General features: G+C 39.1%; 1 protein-coding gene across 3 annotated transcripts in view; it reads left to right on the forward strand.

Moving 5' to 3' along the window:
- Positions 1 to 18,875, forward strand: part of CAV1 (caveolin 1, caveolae protein, 22kDa) — a 45,027-nt gene extending 26,152 nt beyond the window's left edge. For all 3 annotated transcript variants that reach the window (XM_008580971.1, XM_008580986.1, XM_008580979.1), the window contains exon 3: positions 16,629 to 18,875. In XM_008580971.1, the coding sequence (XP_008579193.1) occupies positions 16,629 to 16,970 (342 nt within the window). In that variant the 3' untranslated portion in view covers positions 16,971 to 18,875. The remainder of the gene's footprint in view (positions 1 to 16,628) is intronic.
- Positions 18,876 to 24,718: the final 5,843 nt, after the last annotated feature.

Genomic DNA, 24,718 nt, shown 5'->3' on the forward strand with positions numbered 1-24,718 from the left:
ATTGGAGATCCATATGCAGAAGCATGAAACTTGACCCCTATCTCTCACCATATACCAAAATCAACTCAAAATGGATTAAATACTTAAATGTAAGACCCAAATCTATGGAACTACTAGATAAAAACACAGGGAAAACACTTCAGAAGTTAAGTTGGAGCAAAGACTGTATGAATAATACTTCAGAAGCACAGGGAACAGAAGCAAAAAATTAGCAAATGGGATTATATCAAACTAAAAGGCTCTGCATAGACAAGGAAACAATCAAAACAGAGAAAATATTCAACCAATGGGAGAAAATATTTGCAAACTATGCATTTGACAAGGGATTAATATCCAGATTATACAAAGAACTAAAACAACCAATAGTAAAAAAAAAACAAATAATTGGATTAAAAAATGGGCAAAGAAACCGAATAGACATTTTTTTGAAAAAAGACATACAAATGGCATACAGGCATATGAGAAATGCTGAACATTGATAATCATCAGGGAAACGCAAATCAAAATGAGATATCATCTCACCTCAGAATGGCTATTATCAAAAAGACAAAAAATAGCAAATGCTGGTGAGGATACAGAGAAAGGGGAACTCTTATACATTGTTGGTGGGAATGTAAATTAGTACAGCCACTATGGAAAACAATATGGAGATTTCTCAAACCACAGATAAAACTACCATACAATCCAGCAATCTCTCTACTGGATATATATCCAAAGGAATGGAAATCAACAAGTCAAAGGAATACCTGCATTCCCAAGTTTATTGCAGCTCTACTCACAATAGCCAGGAGTTGGAACCAACCTAAATGTCCTTCCACAGAGGATTAGATAAAGAAAATGTGGTATATACATATATATACAATGGAATACAACTCAGCCATAAAAAAGAATGAAATTCTGCCATTTGCAGCAACATGGGTGAGCTTGAGGAAATTATGTTAAGTGAAATAAGCCAGGCACAGACAGAAATACCACATGTTCTCACTCATATGTAGAAGCTTACAAAGTTGATCTCATAGAAGTAGAGAGTAGAATAGTTGGTACAAGAGACTGGAGGGGGAGAGGGATGATGGGGATCTAGGGGTCTATAGTAACACTGGAGAGTGCAGTTAACAGAAAAGCACTATAGCTAGTCAAGATAATGTTGAATGTTCCTAACACAAAAAAGTGACCAATGTTTGAGGTGATGAACATACTAACCACCCTGATATGATCATTGCACACAGTAAAAATATACTCAAATATCATATTGTACTCCCTAAATGTATATAATTATCATGGATCAATTAAGAAAAATAAATTAAAAAGAGAAATAGAGAGTAGAATAGTCGTTATCAGAGGCAGGGAAAGGGAGGCGGGAGGGGGAGCAGGGAAAGGTTGGTAGACAGGTGCAAAGTCACAAAGATACAGTTAGTTGGATGGGAAGAATGTGTTCTGGTGCCCTAGGATGACAATAGCTAATAATATTGTATTGTATATTTCAAGATAGCCAGAATAAAAGGACCTTGAATGTTATAATCACAAAGAAATGGTAAGTGTTTAGGTGACAGATATGCTAGCTATTCTGATTGGATTGTTATACCTTATATGCGTGTATTGAAAGAACAAGCTGTACTCCATAAATATGTACAATGAAAAAATTAAAGTTTAAAAAATAAATAAATAAGCAAGCATTCTAAGCTATAAATATTCTTAAACTTCAATTGATTTTCTAGAACAGTGGTTCTAAACCAGGGCCCATTTAGCCTCTCCTGCCAGGGGATATTTGGCAATGTCTGGAGACATGTTTAGTTGTCACAATGTGGGGGATGCTCCTAGCATCTATTGAGTAGATAACAGGGATGCTGATAATCATACCACAGTGCATAGGACAGAGCCCCCACTCCACCCCAACAACAAAGAATTATCAGGTCCAAATTGCCAGTAGATCCCAGGTGGAGAAACCCTGTTGTTGAGCTTGGAGACCGTGTCGTGACAACCACAGAGTGTCAAACAATTCTATATAATGGGCTGCGATTATCCTTGCTTAGACCTTGCAAGAACCCTGGTGTATAATCTTTTTCTCACTTACCAAGCAGTGTTCAAACCTGCAGAGATTTATTTCATTCATTTTCTATTTGTTTAATAAACAGACTCAAAGCACTGGAGGGAAAAATACTCCAGCAGTGACGTAAGAAAAGCTATTAGTAACCCTCTTTTGACTTAACTGAATGGTAGGAAACATCCCCTGCCATCAGGAAGTGTATTGTAGAAACTGAAATGAAGTTAATAGTGTTTAGAAAGCTGTGGTTAAAACAAACGTGTTCGCAGACCAATGGGTAGCGTGGAAATGGTGAAGACATTTCCGTTCCTTGTGTCTTTGATAGGACAGAAAGAGCTTTTATCTTCTTTAGTGCCGTAATCATTCATATCTGCTCCATGACACGCCCAGAAGGTTAAAGAATAATAAACTCCTAAGTGTAAACACAGAATTTAGTGAGCAAACCAGGCCTATGGATGAATCCCTATAATTGCATGTTTGGATACGATATAATTTCCATGCATTAAATGAAGCAGTATTTTCTATTTGGGATAGAACTTTCAACATTTTGAAGGGTTGTAGTTGTTTCTCCTCAAGATGGCAAACATAAGTGCCCCTGAGACGTTGCTCCTCTCTGTTCAAGTTCGCTAACACCCAGACTCCACGCTCCTATCGCTGGCCCTTGCTTGACCTATTTTCACACTGTTCACTGTTTTATCTGACTTGTTTGGTGACACTCAGCATCAACAAGCACCACCAAATCGACACCAGAAGACTGAGGAGAAAAAAAGGAATCAAGAGATGTGCAGGTTGCTTTGTACTGAACCACATGCAACTAGATGTTTTTCCTGATAATGAAAATGTGAGGCCACACCGACACTCCAGCCTCCTGAAGAACGCTCGCAGCCAGCTGTTCTTCAGTGCACCAAGTGTGGTTTTAGGTTCCCACCTGGGATTCCCATAAGAAAGGGTGGGCAGCCTCCATGAAGAGATATGAAAACACTCTGGAACCCCCAAATCACTCCTGTCAGTGATTTGAGGATTCCAGAATGTTTTCATACCTATCAGTGAGGATAGATTTTAGAGACTTCAAAGGGCATGTCTATGTGTTTCCTAGAGTGTCCTAACAAAGTATCACAAACTGAGTGGTTTAAAGCAACAGAAATCTCTCTCACAGTTCTGGAGGTTAGAAATCCAAAATCAAGGTTTCAGAAGGGCCATGCTCCATCCGGTGCTTGCTGGAAATCTTTTTGGCCCTCCTGGGATTGCAGCTGCATAACTCCAATCCCTGCCTCCATTGTCACATGGCCTTCTCCCTGTGTGTTTTTGTTACCAAATTAGGCTCTTGGGTCCCAAAGTCATGGAAATGAACGATGCACCCAGCAGTAAAGTAAAGCAACCTCTTTTATTAAAAGAGGCTCATTAGTCTATCTCCTAAGAGCTATTCAGGGTCCTTTGTAGGGAAAAGCGTTCAGGAGTGCAGGCCAGTGTCATCATTCCACACCTCTGGAGGTGGTCCATTCTGTTCTTCCTGGTTGTGTCATGGGCACATGCTCAGTTAAGGCTTTGGTCCTGGTGCCTGCCTGCTCGGTAGGTCCAAGATGACGGTGTTGTTCATTATCATCACCCCAGGAGGGTAATTGTAGTGGTCACCTGGAAGCTTTGTGTGCATGCAGGAACTCCTAAAGGGATCTGAAGGTTAATCTGTAATTTAATTTTTACAGTTATAGGAAACAAGCCTCAGTGAGTATCTTGCAACTTAGGGAATATCTGTTCCCCTCTTATCTCAGTTTTGTTTTTTTTAAAAAATCGGGGCAGGCCATGGGATAATCATGCATCATAGAGGAGTCTCATGACTGAGGAGTAGAAAAGTAACAAAGTATCCTCTGCAGGGAAAATGGAGTCAGTTTGGTTCACAGGCCCAGCCATATTCTGTCTCATTTTCACATGGCCGTCTGCTTATAAGGGTGCCAGTCATATTGGATGAGCGGCCCTACGTACTCCAGTATGAGCACATCTTAACTAATTACATCTGCAATGACACTGTATCCAAATAAGGTCACATTCTGAAGTCCTGGGGATTTGGGGGGAAGGAGAGACACAATTCGATGCATAAGAGGATGTTAAACAGGAATATAAAAATAAAAAGATAGAAAATATCTTTGTTATCAGAGCAGGGAGATTAGCTTAAATTTTCAGTGTAATAACCCCAGAATGTTTCATACTTTCTCCTAAAAAGATGGAAAAACCTGATGGTTGCCTTCAAACAAAAGGAAAGGAAGAATAAGATAAAAAGAAATTAATACAAAGCAAAAAGAGTTCCATATACTTGGTATTGGTGCAACTTTCTCTGACACATCCTGCACTCAGCCAGCTGGGGCATCTTCTCCCCCAGGGCATATCTGGCCACTCTCTGCTTCTTGGTAATAAACTTCAGGAGGCTAATAGACTTGCTAGAGATGAGCTGATTTCTCTTGCTCACTCAATGGCAAAATGCAAAATAAGCAGCCACCTACATGGAATCATTTCAAGAATGCCAAAAGTTTCTCCTTTTCCAAAATATCTCCTCCATCTTCCCCATACTTTTACTGAAGTCCCTGACATTTTCCTACTTCTCCTGGTTGGGGCATCTGAGCCAGAGTTCCTGATGTAGCTCCAGACGTAGCAGGCACTGTCCTAAACATTTCACATAAGTTAAGTCACGTAATACCCAGAACAACCCTATGTGGTAGGTACTATCATATCCTCATTTTGAAGATAAGAAACTACGGCACAGAGAGGTTTCGTATTTATATGAGATAACACTGCTGCAGAGCAGAGATTTAAACCCCGTCTCCATGCTATTAACCAGGGCACCACATTGCCTTTCAAAAGTGTCTTTCAAAAGCAACATAGTAAGGGGTTAATCAGACTCATTCAGATCTGAGTGTTGGATTTTTCAGCTCCTCTTGCCTAGCAGAGAATGAAGTCCAAGGCAGCTTTTGTTTCTCAAACTGTCCTCCCCAGACCATCTCCATCAAAATGGGGGAAAGGAGGATACAGATACCTGAACCCCTCAGACCACTGATTCAGAATCTCAAGGCCCATGAATCTACATAATTGAGAAAATTCTCGAGTATGCTAATGTTTGAGAACCATTGGCCCTAAAGGAATGGCATAAGGGGAAACTACAAGGTTATGGTAAACCAGAAGAAGTCAGAAGAGATGACAAGGCTGTGGAGACCCTGGTATCCAGTGGTCAGTCAAGTGACCCAGGGGTCCTGGCCAGAGAAGAGTTAGGTCACTGGCAGGCGAGAGTAATGGTGAAAGTACAGGTTTGAGAGCAGAAAGAAGCAGCCACATCCTCTTGCTCAGACTACATACCCTTTCCTTGGTGGAAACGGTTATTCACTGAGTTATTATGAGTTATCGCTTTGGATGGGAAGTATGGGTGTGGGCAACAGAAAGCAGCCAAAGCCTGTGGCTTCAGAAATTCCTGCGTGTCTCTGTTTGGATGAGCAGGGCTGCATAAACAGAACAAGGAATTTGGTGTGGGGTTATAGAGGCTGGTGTGAAGGAGGGAGAAAGGAATGAGGAACTCAGAGACCCAAGTCCTGGGTTTGGTCCAGTCACTGATTACAGTCTCCCTAAGGCTCAGTCTCCCAATCTGTAAAGTGGGGAAAATAACACCTGCCTTGCAGGTCCTCACATACAGGATGTGATGTGAAACGATGTTTAAGCACATATTACTATATAACGTAAATTACTGCTATTTCAAGACCTCTGTAAACATCTCCTGCCTGGGAATATATCACTGCACCACTGCCTGCAGCCCACTGACACACAAAGGACAACTGGAGATGGTGGTCCGCTTGCTCTGTACATCTCTCCCACCCCTGCCAAGAAAGAAAACACGGTCACCTAAATTCAGTACAGACGGTGTCCAATTTACTATGTTCGGATCTATGGTTTTTCTACTCTATGATGGTGTGAAAGCACAGGCACTCAGTATGCTCCTTGATAGGATTACATCCTGATAAATGCATCGTAAATTGGAAATACCTTACATCAAAAACATAATTTTAATTTACAATATTTCCAATTTATGACAGGGACGTAACCCCCTGTGAGTGAAGGAACATCTACACAAGTTACCTCCTTTCCCACGCTGGGGACATGTGTGTGCGCACACACACAAAAACAGGAGGAAAAGTGGAGGCTAGAGGCACCAAAGGACAAAATCACTCTCCTCTCCCGTCTCTTCCCCCAGGGCTGGGCCAGGCTGATTCTCCTGCTTCCTCCCTGAGACCCCTCCTCATCACAGTTTAGCACATGCCCCCTGCTTTAGGGCCAGGTCTACACAACTGAAGTTATTCAGGCCACTGGGAGAAAACCCAAGCAAGCAAAACACATGCTTTAGTCTATATTTTCTAAATTGTTTTCTTTAATAAGGATGAAAGCTTCTGACCTTGAATTGCCCCTTCGTGGGCATTCTATGCTGTCCAAGTCACCTAAACAATAGTCAACCTCCATTTCATTTTGAGAATGATCAAGGTATCATACAGCTATAGTGAATAAAAAGATCATTTGGAATTAAAGGAATGCCAAAAAAATAAGCAAATAGATAAGAGTGCACTTGCAATACCATGCAAAGAACTCATAAGAGATAATACTACAGTTAGAAAAAATGTTATGTATGCCTATATCCTTTCAATGGACATTTATAGCTCCTTTAAACCATTATACCTATTGAAGAAATATTAACTTGCTAATTAGTATTTGCATAGTGCTACTAGGTATTAGGAAGTATACCAGGATGGTTGCAACAGACACAGACCCTGACCTAAGTCCTGGTCTTTGTCCAGTCGCTTATTAAAGTGACCTTTCCTTAGAGGGGAAATAAAAGACTTTACTATTCTTGTTATGAAGATAAGCTAGAACTTCACAAGCTTGTGAAGAGAAGCACATGGGTGAAATAGGGCACTGTGAACGTAAGATACCATTGTGCGGCCACTGTAACGATTGGGAAGCAATAAGAGGAGGTCACTCCAAAGGGAGAGGCTATAGAGTCAGTGCCGGAAGCCTAGGCCAGGGACTGCAGGTCTCCTCTGTGCCGTCCCACTCCCCAACCCTCTTCACCCACTCAGAGGTAGATAAATACCCTCTTGCAGTTTGAAACCCTGGTTAGCAATGCAGCCCTCTCCCTTCCTCCTCAAGATTCACTTTGCAAGAGGAAGTTGCCTCGTATCTGCCCCTCCAAGGGTACCAACGTCCAAGCCCAGGAGCACAAATCCATGTTCCTACCCAAAGTTTACATTTTTCCTCGGGCTGTGGGTGGATGCCCCTGGAATCCACAATGGCAGGCATGTACAATACAATCCAGACCTCCTGTTTTCAGTAGGAGCTGCAAGAGCCCAGTAGCCTTTCCCCCAGTGGTGCCAGTTTGGCCCTGTAAAGCATGCCCCTGAGAAAACACATGGGTATCAGAGCAAAGTTCCTGTGTTCTGGTAACATTTATCTGTGCTATTTCTCAATCCCCTCCGTACCCACACACTCATGCACAACATTTATTCCATCGACTTCAAAGGCAGCCCAACACATTGGAAATATGTGTGGGAGCAAGGAAGAGCAAAGCAATTTTGTGTAAACTCTCGCTCTGTACGACTGGGTTTGCTACGTACATCAGGATTTTAGAAGTATGCATTTGATTTTTTAAAACATGTGTCTGTTTATACTGTGTTTAGAATAATGAAAATGAATCAAGATTCCTATGTCTGTGTGTTTTTCATAATAAATAATGGGCATTTATCCTTATCCAAAAACACATATTTATAGGTTTAAATTAGGAAAAGCTTTCAAAGAGTATTTCCATTCATCTATCCAGCAGTGTCCAGATTCCATCCAGCACATGCGAAGCTCTCAGAAAGAAGCAGGGGACAAACTAGGCTGTTAGGCATGGTGGGGAAAGAGTGGTGTGGCAAAAAGGAGCCGTCATTAAATCCATAGGGACATGGCATACACTAGCATAGTCTTTTGCATGAGAAAAGGGTAGAGATCTTGTTAAAACTACAGATCCCAGAATCCACCCCAGAGAGTCTGATCTAAGTCTGAAATGCAGCCAGAGAATCTGCATTTTAACAAGCACCTTCCCCAGCTGATTCTTTTGCAACACTACCCCTGCAGAGAACTCCTGAGAATGAGAACCCTACACCAGTGCATTCAGGAGTATTATATTCAAGTCTAGTTTGGTTATCAGTTTTCTAGGCAGAGCTGGCCCTTAGTCTTTGTTGCACACCTGGTTATAAATCCAAGCCACTTTAACATATGGGCTGATAGTGCTACCCAAATGCTACCAATAGCCTAAATTTTTTTTTAATATTCTGTTTGGCTTGAGTTCTAGAAAGCTGTAAATGCTGTATTTCCTTCTCATATATTTTTGGACTTTGCCCCAGGACCAAATTCCAGGGCATTTGATAGACATTCACTATACACATTTTTCTATAAGGGTGAAAATTGAATTGTCTAATAGAAAAGAGCAATAATATAGAAAATAAATGATAATCAAAATAAGAATGGTTTGTTTTGGAATTGTATTAGTTGTCTATAGCTGCATAACAAATTACCCCCAAAATTTAGTAGCTTAGAACAATGAACATTTATCACCTCACAGTTTCTGTATGTCAGGAATCAAAGTGTCACTTGGCTGAGTGGTTCTGATCAGGGTCTGTTACAGGCTGCAATCAAGGTGTCAAGGCTAGAATCCTCTCAAGGTCAAGCTGGGGGAGAAGCCACGTCCAAGCTCACTTGCATGACTGGTGGTAGAATTGAGTTCCTCTCAGACTGTTGGACTGAGGGCCTCAGTGTCTCAGTGGTTGTTGGCCAGAGGCCTCTATCAGTTCCTTTCCACATGGGCCTCTCCACAGGGCAACTCACAATGTGGCAGCTGGCTTCCAGCAGAGCAAGCAGGTGAGATAGCAAGAAGGCAAGCAAGGCAGATGTCACAGTCTTTTGTGACCTCATCTTGGAAGTGACATCTCATCACTTTTGCCATGTTTTATTATTTAGAAGTAAGTCACAAAGTCCAGCCTGCATTCAAGGGGAGGGCATCACACAAGAGCATTAACACCAGGAAAGGAGATCACTGAGAGCCATCCTGGATGCTGTCTGTCACATCTCAATGTGATTTTCTAGGTGAAAAAATATACTAATTTGTTTCTTTCTTTTTTTTTTTTTTTTTTGTCTTTTGTCTTTTTTCCGTGTCCGGCAACGGATCGCAACCCTCAGTGTTGCCCCCGTACCGGACCGGGACCGGCAACGGGATCGCAAGCCTCGGTGTTGCTCCCGCGCCTCGCTCAGCCAGTGAGCGGGAGCCGGTCTGTATGTGGGATCCGAACCCTCGGACGGGAGCGCCGCCGCGCTTCCCAAGCGGCGCACTATCCAGTGCGCCACCGGGCCGGCCCAACTAATTTGTTTCTTTCTTTTTTTTTTTTTTTTTGTGTCTTTTGTCTTTTTTCCGTGTCCGGCAACGGATCGCAACCCTCAGTGTTGCCCCCGTACCGGACCGGGACCGGCAACGGGATCGCAAGCCTCGGTGTTGCTCCCGCGCCTCGCTCAGCCAGTGAGCGGGAGCCGGTCTGTATGTGGGATCCGAACCCTCGGACGGGAGCGCCGCCGCGCTTCCCAAGCGGCGCACTATCCAGTGCGCCACCGGGCCGGCCCAACTAATTTGTTTCTTTCATAGTCAATTGATCATCCTATTTATGCTTTGCTAAAGCCAATGTTAGTATAGAGCAAACCTTTTCTCATACAGGTTAGGCAAGGTATTATGGGATTAGAGTCTAGTAGTAATGGAAGGATATGCTGAGTTCAGAAAATGAACTCATGATTCTAAATGAGGAGATGTGCACCTATAATAGCAAAGAGTGTTTTAGGAATGCTTTCTGCTACAGGTAACTGAAAACCTGCACAGCTGTGCTTTAAAAATACAGGTATATATGTGGCATATAAGGAGAAGTCCAGAGTGGGCAGCTGCTGACACTTTTCATAGCTTGATAATGTCAAAAGCAGTATCTTTTCTATTTACTTGGCCTTTTAATAATGCATGTCACCTCATGGTCACAAGATGACTTCAACACATAATATTCTGAGCAGGATGAAAGGGACAAACAAAGGGCCATGCCATATGCCTCTGTCACTTTTCATAAGGAACATACAGCTTTCCCTGAAGTCTTGCTTAGATGTCATCATCCAGAACTCAGTCACATGTCTACCCTAAACCAATCACTCACCAAGAAGACTAGCATTACCATGGCAAATCTAAACCAACCATGTCTTATCTCTGAGATCAAAGGATTATTTCTATTACCTGTATAAATTAGGATTATGTTGGCAGAGAAGTGGGACGGTGAATGTTTGGTAGTCAACAGATAAGTCTTCTATAAACATCTGGTATATTGTTTTTTATGAGTTCTTTTTTTTTTTTTTTTTTTGTCTTTTGTCTTTTTCCGTGTCCGGCAACGGGATCGCAACCCTCGGTGCTGCTCCCGCACCTCGCTCAGCCAGTGAGCGGGAACCGGTCTGTATGTGGGATCCAAACCCTCGGGCAGGAGCGCCGCCGCGCTTCTCAAGCGGCGCACTATCCAGTTTTTTATGAGTTCTATAAATTGAATACAATCACAATTTCACTAACAACCTAAAAAGATATTTTCCTATAGGAAAGGAATGTGTAAGCATCATTGCGTATAAAATCCCAAATGTAATTAAAGTTTTTTTCTTGAAAATTCCTTTTTCAGAAATAAAATGTCCAGATTTTGATACAAAAAATAATCCCATGCTTTTTAAATCCTGTGTACATATAAACTGTTGTTAAAATATTGCCTTCAGATACATTTAACAGGAAGAAATTTTTTGTATTAGCCAAGTATTATCAAAACACAAAAAGACAGATTGCTTTTCTTGACATCTGCTGCTAGATTTTTGTTAACTTATTTTTTGAAATTATAGCATCATAAGCCAATGCTGTGCAAAGGTATTTAACGTCATTTATAAAAATCTAGTAATATAAACTGTTTACTCTTTATAAAGCATCTATAAAGACACAGAAATGTCAGTGATGCATACTTATGCCTTTGATGTTTAGGTATGCATGGTGATTCTTGCCAGAAGAGCAAATTGTTCATAGATTACAGAAAAGAAAATCCGTTCTTGGAGGAGTAGCTCAGCCTCCTCTGAGGCATCCCCTTCTAAGAAACTAAATGGCACCTACACCTCTTGTTTTCTTTTGTTTTGCTTTGTTTGTTAAGAAAATTTCTAGTTCTTGTTCTTTTCCAAATCTAAGTGAGCAGATAAAGCACTGCTCCAAGCAAGATGAGCCCTGTGAGAGGGGTAAGTGGAGTGAGTCCCCTAGGAATGGGACTGAGGAGTAATTGTTTTGATGGGAGATAAATCAGATTGATGCCACATGTGAACAATGAACACATTAAGGATTGTCAGAAAGAGGCACCATCATTCCACTCAACAAATAGACCTGCAGGACCTCTTGAGAGCAAGGCAGTGTTTAAGTTCAGATGCAAGTCTAGCTGCCTTTTGCATTGGCCAGAGCCACTGAGGAGGTGAGCAGATAGCAGGCAGTGGTGAAGAGCTTGGGAGAGCTCCTAAGTCTGAGTTCCAATCCTGTATCTGCCATTAAATGGGAAGGTCTCCTTTGTCCTGTCTCCTGACCTCTTTGGTCATCAATTTCTGTATCTCAAATGGGACTCCATTTCTTTAAGAATCCCTTTAGCTTTAAATAGCTATGAATCTGCTGAAGCAACTGTGCCTTAAATGGAATGATATCATTTAACAGAGCTTCATTGGGTTCAGTTCATTCTGAATACACGTCAAAACGTATGAGGATTATTTTAAGCATTCCTTCCAGCTTTCTTCACCCCAGATAGATGTACAGAAATGTCCATGTCACATTGTGATAAGGACATTTCTCCTAAACTCACACAAAGATACGTTTCAAGTCAAGGCCTCAGACGGCAATGAGAGGCTTACAGGAGACCTAGCTATGAATGGGGTAGGCAGAGAAGGCACGTGGGGAGAGTGATGTAAGTTCTTATGGAAATAGTGTGGAGCACAGGGCTGGACATACGCCTGGGAATCAGGAAGTTCAAGTTCTAATTTCAGCTTTTCCACTGATTCACTTGGGACCTTGAGAATTTCTGGGGCATTTTAATCCTTCTGTGCCTCAGTTTCCATATCTACCAGTTAGAGTGTGAGTCTCTGGCTGGGTGCCCAAGATTGTGAGAACATACTGTTCAGGGCCATAAAAGTACAAACAGTACCAAAAATGCAAAATACCCTAGTTGCTAGATGTCCTAACTTAAAGTGGAAGCATTAACAAGAGTAATTCCTTTAATAATCAAAATGCTAATGTTTTAGGAAGCAGATCTATCTGAGTGAGAATTAAGCAAGTAAGATTACTGGAAGGGCTATTGTCCCAGGGATACATAAGCAAAAAGAGCACAGACTTGAAATATAACAAATTCCAGCTTTGCCACTTAGCATCTGTGTGACCTTGAGTAACTTCTTCACCTCTCTCAGTACCTCATCTGCAAAATGGGAGTGATGACTTGCAGCTCGGTGAGCTGTGCTGAAGGTGATTACAAATGGAAGCCTATTTTTTTTTTTTTGAGCCATGGGTGGGGCTTGAATTCACAGCCACCATTGCTTTGCAGATGACAGTTTTTCTTATTGCTCTTATCCTGTCTATGAAAAAGCCCAGTCATCCAGAACAAGGGCTTTTTTAATGCTGCTATTTACTGAGCACTTACTACACTGCTGTGCTCTGTACTGGTACTTAGTACTTTATATAAATTATCTCATGTTCTCCTCACAAAAACCTAATAATATTACTGTTATGCAAAAGGAGACAGAGAGAAACCAAGCTTTATTTCTGACTCTATTGTGTTTCCTTAACCTGTCTTTCTTTCTTTTTGTGGGCCGCACCTAATTGGCTGTACTTTTTAGTATTCTTTTAAATCACTTTAAATTTTCAAGACTAGAGCAGCAACTAACTAACTGAATATATTTATATAGCGTTGTTTTTGTCGTGTTGCTACCCACCCCTGGAGACCTGCTCTAAATTCACTTGGATGTTTTAGGATAAATTATACCAACAGTTTTCTGGAAAGCACTGAAAACACCGGTATCCATAAATTTTTTAAGCAACTTAAAAGAAAGGATAAGAATTTTCAGCATGTTAATTGAAGAAAGTATTTATATTTATGCTTAGAAAAATAGAGTTATTATCAAGAAATCTTACATACACTAATATGTTCATAAATATCTTTAGTAAGGACCAGTTGTATATATGGCATAACACTGTCCTGAGACACCAAGCTGTGGGAATTATTGCAGTTATCAGAGTGGCTAAATTTGGCAAACTCTTTTTTATTAATGTGCCTTTTAATCATAAAATTATATTTGCCTTAGAGAAAATTTGAAAAGTATTTCTGTACAGAGGTACAGTATTGAAGAGTCAATATCTTTCAGACCAGATTTGAACCTCGAATCCACCTCTTATTTACTTAAACAATCCATTAACATTTCTGAACCTCAAATTGTTTCTATAAAATGGGAATAATATAAGATAGATTTGCTATGAGTTAAATGAGACCAGTGTCTGATCATGATAGCCAGTCAACAAATGTTAACAATTATCTCTTTCCTTGGAAAAGAATCTCAAGGCAGACCTGCTTAAGGTCTGCTATATAAATAGGTAGGATTCCCCTGTCTCCAGCAAAGTGCTTCCTAATCTTCTTTGGTAATACACTTTATTTTCTAATAAAAATGATGGACCCTTTCCCATTATACACTCAAAATGTATGTACCCATTTCAGCGCATTTGTGGACCACCCTTGCCATCCTTTGACCCCAGATTAATAATGCCTGCTCTAGTGTATCAATTTTAACTTCACCAAATCCTCTTACAAAATAAAGTATAAAATTATTCATGTATCTTGCAGTTGAATGAAGAAAAACTACAGGTCCGTATGTTGAGGAAGAATGCATTGTCAGAACACAACCCATAATAGACAATTAAATAAGTTGTGTAGAAACTTTATCAAAGTCTTGGTCTGATTTCCCACATTATTTCCTACAACTTTTCAAAACACACAAGTAAATGCTTACCTCTGAGTCTAGATTTAAATGGATGAAGGAAAAGTTACAATGACATTAAATCTATTTAAAATTACTAACATAATTGTGACCATATCATTTTTACACGTTACACTGTTAGGACACTGGGTGATAGATCAAGACACAGAGCGTTCTAGAAAATAAACTTTAAAAATTTGTAAGCATCATGTACTTTTTCCAGAAGACATTTCATTGTGTTGAATCAAAGGTGGCTCTTTGGCACTAAGCAGCTCCAAGGAGTCATCCAAGTCCTCATTCCCTTATCCTGAGCTTGGCTGGATTGCTGCTGGCAGTCCTCGACTTGTTTTCAAACTGCATTAGATCCCTGCATATAGCCGCCACTGCCAAACAATTGAACTGGCTCTGTCCCACCTTTCTTTTGATAATTTAGTTTTTGATCCTACGCTTCAGTTTAGTTTTTATAAATCATTACAGAGGGATAAAACCTCCTGAGAATTAATCGTTTAAGTGAACATGTACCTGGAAGAGAATGCTGTCAGGAAAGGGGCCAAGTTTATATTCTGGCCCCACCATTGTTGTGTGTTTGACTTGAGCAAGTCACCTTCACCTCTCTGAATCCCCATATCTTCTTTTGCAAAATAACAAAAAACCTACCTTCCCAGATCATGGGGAGATGATGCATGCAGGAGCATCTAGTAACTATGAAGTGCGATGCAACTGCAAACTCATTTGATTACTTCCTAGTGGCCACCAAAACAGACGACTACAGGATTCATCAAGTGTGAGCCATTGATATTTGTATCTGTCCTTATTCAAAAGTTATTCAAAACTTTATTCTGAATTCACTTAATTCAAAAGTGAAGCTCTCTTTGGTTAACTTTTTTTTAACTGCCTTCTCTTTCTAATTTTCTTCTTGCTCCTAATGTTGCCTCTGTTTTCGCTAGCAGGCAAACCAGAAGCTCAAAGCTCAAAGCTTAAAGTAACCAAGTCCTGTGGCTTCTTCTGTTAATGTCCCTGGAATCCTTTCTTGTCTTGTCTCTTCTTTGACCACTTTTCTTTTCATGACCACTTTTCCAGTATTGGCCCTACCATCTCAAATTTGGGTTACAGCAACAATCTTCTTGCCTTGAGTCTCTTTCCCCTGTCCTCCAGCATACAGTTGTCAAATTCATCTTGATAAACTACTGCATTGATTGGGTTGCACGCCTTCCCACCGCCCCCCCCAAACCTCCCACCCCTGCTCCAGCACCTTCAACAGAACCCCACTGTATGTAAACTGATATCTAGTCTGGTCTCAACCTCTCCTTCCAGGCTTAGCCAAACAGATCTACTCTGCCTGTGACACCCACTCTACTCGCCCTTGCTTTTCCTGGGGCTTTGCTCACAGCCTTTCCAAGGTCCCTTCTTCCTTCCTCTTTAAATCATGCCCTATTTCCCAAGCCGTGCTCAAATCTGACCACCCCATGAAGGCTTTTTTGATGTCTCACAGCTCACAATGATCTAGTTTCCTGAAGTAATTCTGCTAATTCAGCATCTGAAGTCATTAATCAATTATGAACTAATTACTCTTTAACATTGTGTGGGTGGTTGTCTTTGACTGCAGTTAAATTATGTCATGCTCTATACATTTTACTGTGTGCCTTGTATCTTTATCCATGTTGTTGGGTTTTACTTTAAGGCAAGAAATTCAGTCAAATCCATTTGGTTTTGCCCGGAGCAGCAGTTCTCAACCTTTGGCGTGGTAAAGAAACACCTGGAGAACATGTTAAAAGTTCTCCTGTGGGGCCGGCCCGTGGCTCACTCGGGAGAGTGTGGTGCTGATAACACCAAGGCCACGGGTTCGGATCCCATGTAGGGATGGCCGGTTAGCTCACTGGGTGAGCGTGGTGCTGACAACACCAAGTCAAGGGTTAAGATCCCCTTACCGGTCATCTTTTAAAAAAAAAAAAAAAAAAAATTTTTTTTAAAAAAATAAACCCTAAAAGTAACATGGAAAATTAGTTAAAGGGGACAGAGCAGTTTTCTAGTTCAATCACTGCTTCCTGCCACTTACCCTGTGCTTGAATCATTTTCCATAGGCCTTTATACAAGCCCTTTCAGTACTTACTACTGTTCTACTTCCCTTTCATAGAATTTTTTTGGTTGTAAGCAATATTCTGGTTAACTTTGTCTTCAGCAGTGATTATCAGAATCACCTCAAGAGGTTTTTAAAATTAAAAAAAAGAAAATCCATTGAATTAGGATCTCTAAGGGGATGGAATACAGGAATTAATATTTTTGAAAAGCTCTCTAGGAGCGGAGCCCAAATATCTGTGTTTCCAGCAAGTTCCAAGTGATCCTGATGCTGTTGGTTACCTTCAAGCACTTCGCACAGAACTGGCACATAAAAGCTAATATATACTGAGTAGTGGGTTCTTTTCTTTAATTTTTTTTTCCATTTTCTTCTATTCTGTGCTCACATTCTGTCACTTCTTCCTTTTAGATTGACTTTGAAGATGTGATTGCAGAACCAGAAGGGACACACAGTTTCGATGGCATCTGGAAGGCCAGCTTCACCACCTTCACCGTGACAAAATACTGGTTTTACCGCTTGCTGTCTGGCCTCTTTGGCATTCCGATGGCACTCATCTGGGGCATTTACTTCGCCATTCTCTCTTTTCTCCACATCTGGGCAGTTGTACCGTGCATTAAGAGTTTCCTGATTGAGATTCAGTGCATCAGCCGTGTCTATTCCATCTACGTCCACACCTTCTGTGACCCGTTCTTTGAAGCTGTTGGCAAAATATTCAGCAATATGCGCATCAGCATGCAAAAAGAAACATAAATGACATTTCAAGGATAAAAGTACACCTGATTCTGTTACCTTTTAATTGCCTTGGTGCCAACTTCAAGTTTCAAGTTGCTAGAAGAGCAACAATTTATGAATGAATGATCTTGGTTCAGAACAAAGAAATCACTTTCTCAGTTTTCATAACTATTATTTGTCTCTTCTGAGCTTTTTCATTTCTCTTATTTTGGCAGTCTGAAATTTTTAAACCCATTTAAACTTTTTTTCTTATTTGTTTATTTGCATGTGGGTCAATCATCGTTTTATTGGCTAAGATATGAACATACTGTTGAAAGATAATTTGAAAGAAATATGAAGAACAGAGAGGAAATAAAAGAACCAACCACCTCAACTGCCTACTCTAGAATGTTGGTTATTTTATAGTGAGGAAAAAATTCCAGGCCCTGGCCGATGAGTGTACAGGTATGTGGGCAGATTTTAAGCAAACTCTATTCCCACCTTCTGAGAAGTAAGTGAATTACTGCCATTCACTTTAATGGTCTAATGGGATGAGTGATCTTTAACAGGTTAGAAAACATACTCTTCCTCATTCATATGATCCAACTAATGCCTTACTCTTCTTGAAATTTTATCCTATGATACCATCTGTGCCTGAATATTCATTATATAGATAACAAGATTTAACTGCCTTCCTGTTTTTCACATTTTCTTTTTCAAATAAGGTTTAACTCATCAACTTTCATTAGGTCAGCAGCCTCCCTGAAGACCAAAATTAGAAAATCCATGACCTAGTTCTCCATTCTTGTTTGTGACTCTGAGTTACAGAGTCTAGTGAAGCTCAGGTCTGCGCTTGATCATGTAGCATGTGTATTCATATCGGGTATGGTTGACATTAGCCCGCTGAAACAAATGAAAGTGGACAAACGGGGCTGAGCCCTCTCTGGGCTGGCAGGCGTGAAGCCAACTTTCCCTGCCTCTCATCAGCTGAATGAGGTCAGCATGTCTATTCAGCTTCGTTTATTTTCAAGAATAATCGTGCTTTCCTGATTCCAAACTAATCCATCACCCGGGTGGTTGAGTGGCTCAACATTGTATTCCCTTCTCAGCTGATCAGTGGGCCTCCGGGGAGGGGCTGTCAAAATGGAGGCCATTGTGTGAGACTGTCAGCGCCATTGCAAACGTGACCCCTCCTAAGCAAGGCACTTACAACTGTCTGTTATGCTGTGACACACGGCCCCTCCCCCTGCCAGGAGCTTTGGACCTAATTCAAGCATCACTTTGCTCAGAGATAAGATGGGGGAGGAGGCAGTAATAAAATTTTGCGGTAATTTTGCTGGAAAAAGTTCAAATTCTTCTGAACTTAAACTGAGGAATTTCACCTGTAAACCTGAGTCGTACAGAAAGCTGCCTGGTACATCCGAAAGCTTTTTATTCCTCCTGATGATCTTGTGATTCTGCCCTTGGGGACTTTTTTTAATCTTCAGCTATGCTTTCATTTTTATTTTCATACACTTATTGTAACTCTGCTTGATTTTTTTTTTTTTTTTTTTGCCTCTTCCAGTTTTCCTAACACTTTAATTACCAACCTGTTACCTACTTTGATTTTTTGCATTTAAAACAGACACTGGCATGGACATAGTTTTACTTTTAAACTGTGTACATAACTGAAAATGTACTATACTGCATACTTTTTAAGTGTAAAGATATTCTTATCTTTCTATGAGGAAAATCACTTGGGAAATGGATTTGTGATTCAATCTGTAAACTGTGTATCCCAAGACATGTCTGTTCTACATAGATGCTTAGTCCCTCATGCAAATCAATTGCTGGTCCAAAAGATTGCTGAAATTTTATATGCTTACTGATATATTTTACACTTTTTTATCCTGCATGTTCTGTAAAGGTTACAAGTCTGCACAATAAAAATGTTTAACAGTTAAACAGTCAGCTTTGTTATTTGTCCCCCGAACAGGTGTTTATGTGTCAGTGCCTTTGTGTGTGTGCCTGTGTGTTTCTATGTAGTGAGCATGCACATAGCGTGTGTTACATGTTTGTAGTGTGTGGGAGTAATGGTCTTCCACTTTTCAATTATTACAAAGTCACATAGGTAGAATCTTTCGGTTAAGACCATTGCCATTCATGGGTTTCTTCAGATAAAAGTTATAATTTACAACAACAAAGATTTTTTAGCAGTTTGCCCAGTGTTTTATTACATGTTATCTAATATGTGCCCCTCAACAACCATGATGCCCCAGTTTGTTGCTTTGGTTTTTTTAATTTTTGTGTGTGGCTGGCCGGGAAGGGGACCTGAACCCATGACCTTGGTGTTTTAAGGCTGCGTTCTGACCACCTGAGCTAACCAGCCAGCCTCAACATTTCCGTCTGAAGGCAGTCAGGTGGAAGGAATTGTCTCCTACTTGGAGAAGGGTCAGCCTTTTGTTCTATTCAGACCTTCAACTGATTGGGTGAGGCCCACCCACATTAGAGCAATCTGCTTTACTGAGTCTACCAACTTAAATGTTATTCTCATACAAAAACACTCTCAAAGAAACACAGAATCATGTTTGACCAAATATTTGGACACCCCATGGCCCAGCCAAGTGAAAATTAACCATCCCAGCTTCTAATGTCTCTAACCCTGAACTTCCTTTCATGCGGTTACTGAGCTCCTCTCTTTGCTGAGCATCCGAGAAAGCACTGAGGCTGCCTAGTTAGTAACACAGTCTGGGATTTGTGTTTACCCAACAAATCCATTTCTAGTATCCATGGAGATGTGCCTCTAACCGAAGCGCACTTGAGATGCTGGCTGAACTTACACTTCAAGCTCAAGCAGAACGAGTGAAGTGACATTAAACAGGATTATCTTTCTTTTGGTTTTATTATTCGAGTCTCTAAATGAATACATATTAACAAAATCAAGACTTCACTTACTTATATTTTGGTTTAGCCATACATATAAGATAGTTCCATCTCCAGGCACACAAATTACTCCATGGCTTTGGACAACTTTTACTCCATATTGGGAATAAACAGCTTAATACATTACATATTTAGCAAATGCTAGTTAGTTACACATCAGCTCAGTGGAGTGGGGCTCTTTCTGAAGAGCTGACTCTTACCTTCCCTGATACAAGGCTGATATCCAAATGTTCTGGTTTTAAAATTATAATTCACATCTATAAAATGGGGGAGGGAAGAGAAATAAAGACACCCTTTACATAGCACAAAAGGGTGAAACCAGAAAAGACCATGTCTATGAATACATAAAAATGTTAAACCTCTATATATTAAAAACACTAGAAAAATACGAAACAAGTAATGAGTGCTAAAATAAAGCATTTTTATATATATTTACATAAATATATATAATATATAAACATATAGAGCAAATATATGTGATTCAAACTCATACTTGTTATATGTATACTCATGTGTACGTATATGTATATATATGGTTACAAATCTTTCTATGAACTTTTTGAAGTACACTCATACACTTGTGTGTGTGTGTATATATATATATATTACTCATAGCATTAATATATTTGAAATACAAAAAGCTTTGATAAATTAATAAAATGATGAACATGCCAATAGAAAAATAGGCAAAGGTATGAAAAGATAACTTGCAAAAAGAAGTACACAACAATCATATGATAAAACTTATGTTCATTGGTCCTGAGATAATAACAATCAAAGCAATGAGATGGCATTTTTACCTAAGTTTGCAGAGATCAAAAATAAAAGTAATGTCCATGTTGGTGGGATGAAGGAAAGCAGACACACTCACCCATCGCTTCTTGAGGGTAATTGGCTCAAGGTTTTTGGAGGACTATTACATGTACATACGATTGATCCCATAACATTTACTAAGTAAAAATAACAGAGGCATACCAAGGTTCATCATCATGGATGTTTATTATTTGATTGTCAATAATATAATAAATTGAAAACAATATAAACATTCAAAAACAGGAAATTGGTTAAATTATGGTATATACATTTAATGAACTACTATTAACTTTTCAATATTTTATGTCATAGAATATTTAATAACAAGGAAATATGTTCACGATATAATTAATGTTAACTTAAAAAGTAAAATTAAAAATTGTACGTAGGATATGCTGCCACGTTTTGCTTAAAAAACGGGGGGGTTCAAATAATTGCATCATTTCTGAGTTCCTATCAGACACTTTACAGGCATTATTATCTTTACACAAGATTTCAAAATAGGTATTGATGTTCCCATTTTACAATAAGGTTGAGAGAGTTTTAGGGAGTCAGCAATTCACATAAAAAGTATTGGAACGATTGTTTAATCCAGTTGTGTCTGACACCAAAGTTCTGCTCCTTCCACTTCCCTGTGCACCTGCTCCTTGCGGTCTTTTCTCCTTTTCATAAAGCTTCCTGTTCCCACTGGCTTGCAGAATCATTTCAGCCACCCTGACATATATAATAAGCAAGTACAGTAATGTGAGCAGAGTTGGAGTAAACTTCAGCAACAGTTAAGTAATAGAAGTTAAAATTTATGACCGTCTCTGCATGCTAAGTCTATGTACTTTAAATGTTATTAGTTTACTTAATCCTTCCAATAACCCTACATGGTATGTATTATCGTTATTGCCTTAGTCCATTTTCTGTAACTTATAACAGAATACCTGAAACTGAGTAATTTACAAAGTAATAAAATTTATTTCCTACAGTTTGGGAGGCTAGGAGGTCCAAGGTCAAGGAGACACATCTGGAGAGAGTTGTCCTGCTGGTGGGGATTCTGCAGAGTCCCAAGGCACAGTGGCTGAGAGTGCTAATGTGTTCACTTGCTCTCTTTAAAAAGCCACCAGTCCACAACCATGATAAACCATTAATTCATTAACCTGTTAATCCATGAATGGATTAATTCATTCATAAAGCCTCTTAAAGGCCCCACCTTTCAAATACCATAATTGGATTTACTGCCCTTTTAATATTGTTACATTGGGGGTTAAGTTTTAACATGAACTTTGGAGGAGGCAAACATTTAAACCATAGCAATTATTATCCCAATTTTACAGATTAGGAAATTGAGGCACAGAGGGGTCAAGTAACTTACCCAGAGTAACACAGCCAGTAATCGACAAAATTGGGGTTATGAACCCATGGATTCTCACTCAAGAGTCTAATTATAATAAATGAGGTTGAGCATCTCTTCATATGTTTATTGGTCACATGTGTTTCTTCTGTGAAATGACTTCCCATGTCATTTAGCAAGTTTCTCTTTGGAAGGTTTGTCTTTTATCATTGATTGATAGGAGTTCTTTTAGATTCTTAATGCTTACTACTTGATTTTTACATGTGTTGCAAATATCTTTTCTCAATTCATACCCTTTTTTCACTTTCACTAAAATGCCTATATTAATGAACACAAGTATTTTACTTTAATGTAGTCAAGTTTATCAATTTTTTTTCATTTTTATTAATTTTGTATCATGTTTAAGAAGTCCTTTACTATGCCAAAATCAGTTACTATTTTAACTAATAGTACTTTGAGCTAAGGGCTTAAATATCTTAATTTTTTATAGCATAAAAACATTTTGCAATATACTCAATTGCATTAAAGTTCTGCTTCTAACATTTAAGTTTATAATCCACATGGAGCTGATTTTTGTATGTGGTAAGACATAGGAATCCAATTTTATTTGTTCTAAAAGACACAATCATTTTTGCCAGCTTCATTAATTGAAAACTTGCTCCTCTCCTCTCCTCTCTGAACTATAATGCCACCTCTTTTATTTATTGAAACTCCACAAATACCTGGATTGAGTTCTGAGCTATCTATTCCAGCCCATTGGTCAATTTATTTATCCTGCGCTCATAAAACATTTTAAACTAAGTCCCCAAATCTTGTAGGTCAAGTTTTATTTCTTGTTTTCTTACTCCTAACTTCCTAAGTGCCTTGGTTATTCATACCCATTTAATTTTCCATGTAAAAATTAGAATGATCTCATCAATTTCTAAGAAAAACTCACTTGGAATATCATTAGGACTGAAATCAATCTGTAGACCAAGTTGGAAAATTGACATTTTTATGATACTAAGCCTTCCTAGCCATGAACATGGAATATCCCCTTATTTACTTGTCTTCACAAGTATCTTTCAGTGAAGTTTCATACATTTCTATGTACAGTTCTTTCATATTTTATGATGTATTTATCCTAAGTATACATAATTCTTATTATTATGTCTAGTGACTGTTATTTAAATATATATTTGCTAATTGTTGATTGATTGCAATTAGAAATGCAGTTGAATTTTTTTAAATGGAGGCATAATTAATACTAAGTAAAATACATATACCCTAACTATAGTATGATGACTTTAGACAAATGTGTGTTTTCTAATTGCAAAATATACGGAATTTTCTTAAATTAGTTTTTGTTTTAATGTCTAACTTTATTTTGGGAATAAACATGATCTATATAAACTTACTCTTTGTACTAACACTTGTTTTATGGTCAAGCTGATAATCAACATTTGGAAATATTTTATGCATGCTTAAGAAGACTGTGCAACCTCTAATTTTTAGATGCAGAATTCAATATAGGGCCGGCCTGGTGGCGCACTGGAGAGTGCACCACTTGGGAGCGTAGAGGTGCTCCCGCCGAGGGTTCGGATTCCATGTGGTGACCGGTTCCCACTCACTGGCTGAGCGTGGTGCGGGCGCAACACTGAGGGTTGCGATCCCGTTACCGGCCAGTAAAAAAGACAAAAAGGAAAAAAAAAAAAAATTCAATATATGTCCATTATACAAGGGTACTTCAAAAAGCTCCTAGAGAAATGGAATTTTAAAATAATATGAATCTGTCCATGAACTTTTTGAAGACCTGTATATATCAGTCTTACATTTTGTTGCTCAAATCTTCTATATTTTTGCTGACTTTTTTGTCTAGCTGATCCCTTAAGTGAGAAGAATAGTTCTACTATTCGTTCTATAATTTTTTGCTTTATATATATTTAAGCTACTCTATTCAGGGCATACTTGTTTAGAAATATCATATTTTACTAAGGAATTACATCTTTTCTGTGGTGAATTTTTCTATATTTAATAAACTGTTTTGTCTAAAGTTTATTTTGTAGATATTCATGTAGCTATCTCAGTTTCCTTAGAATCAGTATTTGCCTGATGTATTTATTTTTGAGTTTTTACTCATAGGGCTGCCATGCATAGTAATACTGGCAGTACGCTATGCAACTCTAGGGAGTGCCATTGAGAGAGACTGCCACGTGAACGGCATCTACTAGGTTATGTATACGTAAGGTTTCCATGTTCTTATGCTTTATGTGAATCTTTTATAATCAGCACAGAGCTGGAGCTTGATTTTTATCCAGTCTGACAGTCTGTTCTTTAAATGGAAAGTTTAGACCAACTATATTCATTGTGATTGTTGATATATTTTTTTCTGTTATCTTACTTTTTATTGCAAGTGTTCTACTTTTTCCTGTTTCATTTTAATATTTCTGATTTAAAGCAACATATATATATATATATGTATGTATAACGTCTATCTATAGATCTACCTATTTTTATATACATAAATCTTACCTCTAACTAGACAAGAATTTTAGCACACGTTCATGACGTTTGGACTTCCCTCAACCAGCAATGCCAATATGTTGACACTATGTAGAGTTTTAGTTCTGAGATATTTTGGAGATAGTCTTTTGTTTTTGTTTTTTTCCCTGATATTAGGTTCTTTTCCATTCAGAAAACAACAAACTTTGCCAAGGTTTCCTAGATTCATTGA

The sequence above is a fragment of the Galeopterus variegatus genome, unplaced genomic scaffold (assembly GCF_000696425.1).
Source record: "Galeopterus variegatus unplaced genomic scaffold, G_variegatus-3.0.2 Scaffold89, whole genome shotgun sequence".
Classification (NCBI taxonomy): domain Eukaryota; kingdom Metazoa; phylum Chordata; class Mammalia; order Dermoptera; family Cynocephalidae; genus Galeopterus; species Galeopterus variegatus.